The sequence below is a fragment of the Callorhinus ursinus genome, unplaced genomic scaffold (genome assembly GCF_003265705.2).
Source record: "Callorhinus ursinus isolate GAN/ISIS: 27379988/994484 unplaced genomic scaffold, GSC_fseal_2.0 scaffold34, whole genome shotgun sequence".
Classification (NCBI taxonomy): domain Eukaryota; kingdom Metazoa; phylum Chordata; class Mammalia; order Carnivora; family Otariidae; genus Callorhinus; species Callorhinus ursinus.
Genome location: NW_027397096.1, coordinates 11,045,280 through 11,056,503, shown reverse-complemented (window position 1 = coordinate 11,056,503; position 11,224 = coordinate 11,045,280). Strand labels below are relative to the sequence as shown.

Genomic DNA, 11,224 nt, shown 5'->3' with positions numbered 1-11,224 from the left:
TCATGATCCCAGGGTCCTGGAATCGAGTCCCACATTGGGCTCCTTGCTCAGCAGGGAGTCTGCTTCTCCCTCTGCCTCTCCCCCTGCTTGTTCTCTCTCTGTCTCTCTCGCAAATGAATAAATAAAATCTTTAAAAAAAAAAAAGTTCAAACAATGCAAATGGTTATACAATGACCCATGATGACCCTTAGCTCCCGGACCGAAGGTTCCTAACTTGGCTTAGGGACCGGAGTCTAAGTTAGACTGTCTAGACCCATGTGAGATTCCTGAATGCATGATTTTCAATGTACTGATAATGTGCATTTTTGTGAGGAAAAGGATCCAAACTTTTACCTGAGCCTCAAAAAGGTCCATGCCTAAGAACTCTCGAGGCAGGATTTGCTGAAGGGACTGACGCGCCCGCGTAATTCGGCACGGGAGAGGGTTAGTCGTCCCAGTGTAAAAAGCCCACCCCCATCCACCAACTCCGGGCCCCTGAGAAAGTACGTTCTCTGTGGAAAAAATCACGGCTCTTTTCTTCCCAAGTTTTCCGCCTGCCGCATTCCTTCCCTCCCGCGCGTCGGCGTGCGCTGACGTCATGACGCCGCACACGCAGCCCCGCCCCTGCAGAGCTCCGCGCTGGGACGGAACCCGGGTTTCTCTCAAACACGGAATGTGAGGCCTGGGCTTGGCTTTCTCTGGCTCCGTGCCCCGCTGTTTACCCGGGCCTGCGTGCGCCGCTGCTACCCTACAGCTCGCCCGGGAGGAGCCAGGGCGGCCGTGCGCTTCTGCCCTGCGCCCGCGTGGCTGCCGCCGCCCGTCCGAATCCTCCGGGGCCGCTGAGGAGTTCGCTACGGAGGGAGGCGGGGGCCTTCGGGAGGAGGAGGCGGAGGAGGCGGAGGAGGAGGGAAGGAAGATGGCGGCCGTGGAACTAGAGTGGATCCCGGAGACTCTCTATAACACCGCCATCTCCGCTGTCGTGGACAACTACATCCGCTCCCGCCGAGACATCCGCTCCTTGCCCGAGAACATCCAGTTCGATGTTTACTACAAGGTACGGGCGGTGGGCCTGCTCCCCGCTCCCCTGCCGCAACCCCTGGGGCCGCACCCCCTTCCACGTCTGCGAACCCCCGCAGTTAACCCCTCACCCCTCGTAGCAGGATCGCCTCCCGAGACATCTGGTGCGGTCTCCGGGTTGCAGTATAGGAATACCCTGTCTCCATATCCTCTGACTTTCAAGCTCTTGGGCCTTGATTGGTATCTCTTCCTAATGAGTCTCTCCCGATTTTTTGGTGTTCCCTCCTACACTGTGTCCCCCCACCAGGGGTAGGCCTTTTGCGTGGATTTCCTCTATTGTGCCCCTGTCCCACTCAGTCCACTTCTAGCCTTTGCTTTCAGGATATTTTCTGCCCTTTCTTACCCAGATTAAGTGTTAGCATTAGCTGAACTTTTTGATCTGCTGTTATCCCCCTTCCTACTTTCTCCTCTTGCTGCCTCTCTTCCCAACTATTTTTTTCTGCTTCGTGTTCTTCGTTTCTCCTTCCTCATCCTAATCGTGAGGGAATTGAGGATTTACTGGAAATAGTTGTGTGCTTTATTCGCATATTCTTTAAAGCTTTGGTTTTTGTTTATACTTGGGGTTGAATTGGGGATTTTGTTAATATGTGAGTAGTGATAAACCATTTGAAAGGAAAGGGGGCAATCTTTCCTGAAAGGAAAAAAAAAAACTTTAAATTATGTTCATGTATTTGGAAGTTGCAATTTTGCAGCATTCCTAAATAGCTCCCCCTCAGAAATCTGAACAAAAAGTCTCCCAAGTCACTCTCCAAGGAGTTTCAAGGGTAAGTATCTTAGATGTGGACGGTTTTTTGCAGTGTTTGGAGAGGGAGGAGAACTTTATGGACTCGGAGCCTCCCCCCCCCCCCACATTTGAATGTGAACAGTGGACTTATTATTCAGTCCTCATTGCCTTGAATCTGCGTGGATAACTCTCCAGTAGCCACCCGTGCAAAATGTGACCAGAAGTGGAGTATGATTTATTTTTTAGATCTTAAATACTTCCTCTTGATTAGTAACTTGTCTAGAACACAGTGTAAACTGATATTTAACAGATGTGTGTGTTCTTATATATATATGGTGTTTTATGGCAGTTGTTTTATTGGGAAGATTGCCCACTTTCTCCACCCCAGCATATTTTTTCAGAAAGCAGCTGACTTGCTACATTCTACTAAATCCAGCTGCATTACACCAATTCTAACAATTCAAATGTTTTTTTCCCCCCATAAATATTTGGAGAAGATTTATTTTGATTATTCATTTTATTATTTGGCCCTGGGGTAGTGAAAACCTCCCTTCATCCCAAGTCCCTTTGATAAATTGATTTACTTTTGTATGTATCTAAGGAAATTTTGTATATTTAAGATTCATTCCTCCCAAGGTAGGGTGACTTTAAATTTGTCTTTCTCAGCCTGGGAAACTACAGCTTTGTGTGTATGCTTACTCTGTCCATTCTATTAAATCTTATGTAATCTTTTATATACTCCTAAGAGGAAATAATTGGAAATTCAAGCAAAGTACAGTTACTGCTTGAATTCTCTCAGAGTATACTTGACCATCTTCTAGTCACTTTTGGTCCTAATTGAAGCTTTTCATTTGCAGATTATTATTACTAGTATGAACAGATAGTGCGTTTGCCACATTTTCTGTTTCACATAGTTCACGAAGTTTTGTTTTGTTTTCCACAAAGTTTTAATATTGCTTCTTTTTGGTACATTTCTAAATAGTTCTTTGTTTAGAGTGTGGCATTGTGTTAAAGTGAATGAAGGAAGGTATTTAACATGTGCCTGGAACTGTGTTAAGTGCTTTTACACGTGTTGTCTTGATTAAACTATAGAGTAAGGCATAACCCTATGTTAAAGGTGATAAAGTTAAGTAATTCAGTCAAGGTCTAATACTTAGTATTTAGGTTCCTGTGTTCCTTGTTTTCTTGCTTGAGAAGATTTTGCATTTTGAGGTAATTGATGAAAGACATTTATAGAACTAATTCCTGGACTTGAATCTTTGATGGAAATAGAAGGAACTTTTCTTACTTTAAAACATGGTATCAGTACATAAAATATAAATACCTTTTAAGCATTTTAATGCATATGAATATAAGATACTCATCCCCTGCCCAATTTGTGAACATTTTAAGAGGCTGCTTACAAGTTTCCAATTTTATCTAATTCCAATTTTATCCAATAATATCTAATATCTTATCTAATTCTACGAACCAAGGAGAAAGTCATAATCAGATTCCTTCAGCAGTCCCAAGTTCCATCAGTAGGCATAGTCACAGACAAAATTATAATATTTGTGGAATCAAAAAAACCCCATTCCTCTTAAATGTTGTAGTCCAGTGTCACTGTGTTAATTTTTTTGTGAGTAGCTTCCTAAAGCTTTAGGAGATGGGGTTATGGAATGAATGGGAGGTGAAGTAGGTATGCTGACTGCTCCCTAAGGAAGGGAAAGAAGAGAGGTGTTGATACATAGAGAGGGTAAAATGTAAAGGGATTTTTTTTTTTTAAAGAATGGAAGACATTAGAATGTATTTATTGGCTGAATGGCAGAAACCAAAATGGAATGAGAGTTTAATTGTACAAGTGAGGTGGGAGATGAATTATGAAGCAGAGTCCCTAAACGGGAGCATTAATTAATGAGTCTTGCCTCTTCCTTTACCGTGCATAAGTTAAGGTATTGGTTGGGGAAAGAATTGAAGTTGGGGAAAGAATACTTGTTTCTCTAAGATCAGATGGAAGGAGTTGGGGACATAAAATATCAGCATAGTTAAGTTTGCAAAGAATGGTTGTTGTGAATGGTAAGGTCATCTGCTGAGAGTAAGGGATAAGAGTGGTCGCTTCTACGTAGGAAGGCTAAACTGAAGTTGGAAATGGCTGCTGATGTTTATGGGAAGGGAAGTTCACTAAAAATGTGTTTTAAAAAATGACAGGTGGGGAGCACCTGGGTGGCTCAGTTGGTTAAGGGTCCAACTCTTGATTTCGACTCAGGTCAGGATCTCAGGGTGGTGAGATCCAGCTGGGCGTGGGGCTCTGTGGTCAGAGGGAGTCTGGTTGGGATTCTCTCCCTCTCCCTCTGCCCCCCCCCCCATGCACTGTCTCTCTGGTTCTTAAATAAATAAATCTTTTTTAAAAAATTGGCCATAGAGTTAAGTTTTGGCTAGGTGAAGTGTTTCCGTAATATGTTCTATTTATTATTTTCAGTCTTAACCTTAACAATTTTGGTTTTTATTATAATTGTAAGTCTTATGCTGAAAACCATACAAGTTAATGCCTGACTTTAGAGTTAATTTTTTCCTTTTCTGCATATATTTCTGTTGTATAGCTATATAATGCCTCAACTAATATTCTGATAATCTTTTGTTAACAAATTGAAAAAAAAATTCTTGCAATATATTTACAGCCAAAGAGTTAATAATGTTTTCATATAAAGAGTTCCTGGGATTAATAAATTGAGAACTAAAACTATGGGGGAGGGGCATAAAAGACTGTAAATAGCCCACCATACCGTGTATCTCTCTGGATGGTAAGGTAATATGTTATAAATAATGTCAGCTCATCTAGATTTAAGCTGTGAATTTATCTGATATATGAATCAGGCACTCAGAATTTTATTGGTATAGGAAAGTGATTAAATATGAAGTTCATCTGGGGGAATTGATTATTGAAAATAAATGAGTCAAAAAATTTTGAAGATGTACAGTGCTTAGGAGAGATGTGCGTTATAGTAAAGTATATGAGAAAGGTACCTATTTTAAAACATTGCAGCGTTGGCACAAGAACAGCAGAGAGATTATAGAGCATAGTAAGCAGTCTAGATAGAAATCAAAGCATATTTAAGAATTTGTTAAATGATAAAGTTATGAGACAATGCTATATTTTAAATGGGGGAAATATCTAAAAATACCTTGGGCAACTGGCTGTTTGGGGATCTCTACGTCACACCATATATTACAATGACTTCCAGGTGAATTAAAGATTTAAATATGGCTGGGGTGCCTAGGTGGCTGTCTCTTAAGTGTTCGACTTTGTTTCGGCTCAGGTCATGGTCTCAGGATTGTGGGATCAAGCCCTGTACTGGGCTCTGCTTTGTTTGGAGTCTGATTAAGATTCTCTCTCTCCCTTTTCCTCTGCCCCTCTCCCCACTTGCTCTTTCTCTCAAATAAATGGATAAAATCTTGAAAAAAAAAGATTTAAATATGGCAAATGAAATCATAAAAGTATCAGAATAGGGGTGCCTGGGTGGCTTAGTCGGTTAAGCGTCTGACTCTTGATTTCAGTTCAGGTCATGAGATCGAGCCCTGTGTGGAGTTCCAAGCTCAGCTCACAGAGTCTGCTTGTCCTTCTCCCACTGCTCCTCTCCACCCTCCCCCCATTAAACAAACAAATAAATGAATAAATAAACTCTTTAAAAAAGTATCAATAAATTATTGGGTCAGTGTCTTGGAGTGGGAAATGACTGAAATTTCTTCTTTAAACAAATTATCAAGGGCACCTGGGTGGCTCAGTCGGCTAAGAGGTTGCCTTCAGCTCAAGTCATGATCCCGGAGTCCCGGGACTGAGTCTTGCATCAGGCTCCCTGCTCAGTGCGGAGTCTGCTTCTCCTTCCGCCCCTTCCCCTGCTTGCATGCACGCACGTTCTCGCTCTCTCTCTCTCAAATAAATAAAATCTTTAAAAAATTAAGGTACTTTACAAATTTAAAAAATGTCAAACATTATAAAAATAAGTAATAGGCAAAGTTCTCTATTACAGTGGCCAACATTGTAATGCTATCTTGGCACGGGGAAGGCTTTTCTAAGCATGAAACCAGAACCTGGAAGGAAAAAAAGAAATTGATACTTTTAAGTACATAAAAAAAATAGGGGGAAAATTGTAAGCATTTTTTAAAGACTATGGAAATGACAATATTTGACAGGTAAGGGGTATATTTTCTAATACAGAAAGATCTAATACTAATCAGTATGTAAAGAATAACCAACTCATTTCCAGAAGACCTGAACAGACAGCTCATAGAAGGGGAAGATATGAATGGCCAATAAACATCAAAAGATGCTCAACTGAAATGCAGAATCAAGCCAAGGCAATCATGAGGAAGAAGAAAGAAAATCTGGAGAACTCACACTATCAAATATCAAGCCATAGCAATTAAAATAATATGGTATTGGCACATGGATAGACAAATAGACCAGTGGAACAAAACATTCCAGAAACAGACTGATACATAAACCATCACCTGACTTATGATACAAGTGACACTGTGGTACAGGAGGAAAGGAAAGTCAAATTAATGGTATTGGTCAATTAGGTATCCATTTGGGGGAAAAGTATATGACCTTACCTTACACCATACACGGTAATCATTTGTGGATGGCTTGCTGACCTAATGTGAAAAGCAGTTTTTTAGGAAAAAAGTTTTCACTGTGTCAGCAAAGGTTTATTTAATAGTATAGAAAATGGCCTAAATATAAAGATAATTTGATAAATTGGACTATATTAAGATTAAGAACATATGTTCATGAAAATATACCATTAAGAAAGTGAAAAGCCAAGTACAGACTGGGAGAAGTGGGAGAAGATACTTGCAGGACATATGTCTAAATCAAGGACTCATCCTCCATCTAAAGAACTAATACTAAGGAAATGAAAAATAACCCATTTTTTTTTAAAATGGGGAAAGAACTTGACTCTAAAAAGAATATATTCAAAGGGCTGATCAAACTTTTTTTTTTTTAAAGATTTTATTTATTTATTTGACAGACAGGGAGAGCAGGAACACAAGCAGGGGGAGTGGGAGAGGGAGAAGCAGGCTTCCCGCGGAGCAGGGAGCCCGATGTGGGGCTCGATCCCAGGACCCTGGGATCATGACCTGAGCCGAAGGCAAATGCTCAACGACTGAGCCACCCACGCGCCCCTGATCAAACTTTTGAAAAGGGACTCAACCTCATTTTGTCATCAGGGAAATTGCTGTCTTACTGTGCATTCCTCAGAATGACTGAAAAAAAAATGTTAGTAAGGACATGGAGGAATCAGAACTCATACATTGTTAGTGGGAGTGTAAATTGATGTACTATTTTGGAAAACTAGCATTGTCTACTAAAACTGAGCATATACATACCCTGTAACACAGTAATTCCACTTCAAGAAATGTACACTTAAGAATGTTCAAAATGGGGGTTCCTGGGTAGCTCAGTTGTTTAAGCGTCTTGACTCTTGATTTTGGCTCAGGTCATGATCTCAGGGTCCTGGATCAGCCCTGTGTTGGGGTTCTTGTGCTTGTCCCTCTCCTCCCCCACCTTCTCTCTTTCTCTCTCAAATAAATAAATAAATACATATATCCTTAAAATCTTTTTAAAAAAATCTTTCAAAACAAAGGAAAAAAGACTTAAATATAGAAAGCAAACTGCGGGGCCTGGGTGGCTCAATTGGTTAAGTATCCTGACTTTTTTTTTTGAAGGTTTTATTTATTTAATGGACAGAGAGAGTGAGAGAGGGAACACAAGCAGGGGTAGTGGAAGAGGGAGAAGCAGGCTTCCTGTGGAGCAGGGAGCCCAATGTGGGGCTCAGTCCCAGGACCCCGGGATCATGACCCGAGCCGAAGGCAGTCGCTTAACCAACTGAGCCACCCAGGTGCTCAAGTGTCCTGACTCTTGATTTTGACTCAGGTCATGATCTCAGGGTTGTGAGATCCAGCCCCATGTCAGTCTCCGCACTGACTGGGGAGTCTGAAGTTTCTCTCCCTCTGCTTCTCCCCCCACCCCCACCAAGCATGGGTTCTCTCTCTCTCTCAAATAAATAAATCTTAAAAAAACAAACTGAAGGTTACCAGATGGGAGATGGGTGTGGGGGTGGTTAAAATAGGTGAAGGGAATCAGGAATACACATTGTGATGAGCACTAAGTAATGTATAGAAATGTTGAATCACTGTTTTGTACATCTGAAACTAATACACTATATAAACTAAACTGGAATTAAAAGTTTAAAAATTCACACACACAAAAAGAATGTTCATAGCAACACTATTCATAAAAGCCAAAAAATATAAACTGTCTAAATGTCCATCAATAGAATTAATTAATAAATTGTGGAATAGTCATGTAGTGGAATATTATGCCATGAAAATGAATGGGGTCACCTGGCTGGCTCAGTCAGTAGAGCGTGTGACTCTTGATCTCAGGGTTGTGAGTTCAAGCCCCAGGTTGGGCTTGGTGCCTACTTAAGAAAGAAAAAAAGAAAATGAGTGAACTGCAACCATTAGACACAATATGAATGAATCTCACAACTGATACTGAGTATAAGAAGCCAGTGACAGGAATATACACCAGAGGCTCCCAGACTTTCTCCCTTCCCAGCAGTTGGTTCATGGCACTCCTAGGCCAAAAGAAATACCTAACGGTTCTATTTTTTAAGTAGTAGATACAGATAACCTAATAATACTTGTGTCCTAACAACTTAAGAGCCATTAAAAAATAATGCCCAGAAATTGAAAGAAAAAATAGTATTTTTACTTTATTGTTAAACACAGTTATATTTTTTAAGATTTTATTTATTAGAGATTGAGAGCATGAACGGTAGGGAGGGGCAGAGGGAGAGGGAGAAGCAGACTCTGCTGAGCAGGGAGCCAGACATGGGGCTTTATCCTAGGACTCCTGGATCATGACCTGCCTAGCTGAAGGCAGATGCTTAACCAACTGAGCCACCCAGGCACCACATAACACACTTATTATTGGGATGTGTATGTTCAGCACTGTACAACTTCTCAAATCTTGGAATCCGGTTGGACACCCACCACCCTCCTTGTCTGTTCCATGATGAATTTTTTTTTTATTTTTATTTTTTATTTATTTATTTTTTTAAAGATTTTATTTATTTATTTGACAGAGAGAGAGACAGCGACAGCAGGAACACAAGCAGGGGGAGTGGGAGAGGGAGAAGCAGGCTTCCCGCAGAGCAGGGAGCCCGATGTGGGACTCGATCCCAGGACCCTGGGATCATGACCTGAGCCGAAGGCAGACGCTTAACGACTGAGCCACCCAGGCGCCCTGAATTTTTTTTTTAAAGATTTTATTTATTTATTTGAGAGAGAGAGTATGGGGGTGGGAGGAAGAGCAGAGGGACAAGCAGACTCCCCACTGGGTGCAGAACCTGACGTGGGGCTTGATCCTAGGACCCTGAGATCGTGACCTGAGCTGAAGTCAGACACTTAACCGACTGAGCCACCCAGGTATCCCTGTTCCATGTTGACTTTTATACGATACTTATTATTACAGCAACCACTGAAAATGCAGCTTATTAACAAAGATTAGACATCACTGAAAAGAGTATAGCAATCTAGTAGTTGTTATGGTGTAATACAGATGTTGAGTATCATTTTTCTCAAATTTAAAGTTCCTTGACTTTCCCCAGGCGCCCTTGGTGCAATTTGGAAAACTCTGGGTATATTGTATATGATTCCATTTATGCAATATACAAAAACACGGGATGCCTGGGTGGCTCAGTTCGTTAAGCATCTGACTCTTGATTCCAGCTCAGGTCATGGAGTTAGGCTCCATGCTCAGCAGGGAGTCTGCTTGAGATTGCTTCTCTCCATCTCCCTCTATCCCCCCGCCACTCCGTGCGTGCGTGCTCTTTCTCTCAAATAAATCTTTTTTTTTTTTTAAAGATTTTATTTATTTATTCATGAGAGACAGAGGAAGAGAGAGAGAGAGGGAGAGAGAGAGAGAGAGAGAGAGAGAGAGAAGCAGAGGGAGAAGCAGGCTCCCAAGGAGCAGGGAGCCCGATGCGGGACTCGATCCCAGGACCCCGGGATCATGACCTGAGCCGAAGGCAGACGCTTAACCATCTGAGCCACCCAGGCACCCTCAAATAAATCTTTTTTAAAAAATGTACAAAAACAAGCAAAATTAATCAAAAGTGTTGGAAGTCAGGAGAGGTTACCCTTGGAGGATAGTGATTACACCGGGGCACAAAGGGAGGTGTCTGAAATTCTTACAATACTCTGTTTCCTGATCTGGATGTTGGTTATGTGTGTGTTCACTTTGTGAAAATTTATTGAGTGTTACATTTTAAATATGAGTTGTACGCTCTCTCTATATTTCAGTAAAAAGGTTTTAAAAATATAACATCCAAGGTTTAAAATTGAAATCACTCATACCGCTTGTTTTTTTTATTATGTTATGTTAATCACCATACGTTACATCATTAGTTTTTGATGTAGTGTTCCATGATTCATTATTTGCGTATAACACCCAGTGCTCCACGCAGAACGTGCCCTCTTTAATACCCATCACCAGGCTAATCCGTCCTCCCACCCCTCTCCCCTCTAGAACCCTCAGTTTGTTTTTCAGAGTCCATAGTCTCTCATGGTTCATCTCCCCCTCCGATTTCCCCCCCTCATTCTTCCCTTCCTGCTATCTTCTTTTTTTTTTTAAACATATAATGTATTATTTGTTTCAGAGGTACAGATCTGTGATTCAACAGTCTTGCACAATTCACAGCGCTCACCATAGCACATACCCTCCCCAACGTCTATCACCCAGCCACCCCATCCCTTCCACCCCCCACCACTCCAGCAACCCTGTTTGTTTCCTGAGATTAAGAATTCCTCATATCAGTGTAATCACTCATACCCCTTAACCACAATACTATTTAGAGATTTTATTTTTCCCTACAGGAGTGCTTGTTGAGTGTGGAGAAAGTTCTGTACAGGGATATTCACTACAATTTTTTTATGATGGCAAAAATTGGATGCAAACCATATGCTATTCAAACAGGAATGGAATATCGTACTGCAGTTATAAAGAATGAGGATGCTGCATATACTGGGGTAGAGATGCCAGAGCACATCAAATTGGGAGAATAAAAAGCTTGCTACAAAGTAGTATGAATAACATCTTCTTTGTTTTTGTTTTTGTTTTTTTAAGTGGGGGAATATATGTGTCTGTTTTTGTTGTGTTTTGTTTTGTTTTAAGTAGGCTCTATGCCCAGTGTGGAGCTTGAACCCATGACCTTGAGATCAAGAGTCAGACGCTCTACCGACTGAGCCACCCAGGTGCCCCGTATTTGTTTCTATGTGCATTGAAAAAAAGCTTCTAGAAGAACACAAAATTTTAATGGTATTTATTCAAGGGGTAGGATTGCAGTTGCTTTATACTTTATACATATATCCTTTCTGTTTTAATACTTGGATTTT

General features: G+C 41.2%; 1 protein-coding gene across 1 annotated transcript in view; it reads left to right on the top strand.

Annotated features, from left to right (window-relative positions):
* The first annotated feature begins 605 nt into the window (after positions 1–605).
* Positions 606–11,224, top strand: part of APPBP2 (amyloid beta precursor protein binding protein 2) — a 59,623-nt gene continuing 49,004 nt past the window's right edge. Inside the window, exon 1 of the mRNA XM_025851279.2 lies at positions 606–1,033. Within this exon, the coding sequence (XP_025707064.1) occupies positions 896–1,033 (138 nt within the window). The 5' untranslated portion in view covers positions 606–895. The remainder of the gene's footprint in view (positions 1,034–11,224) is intronic.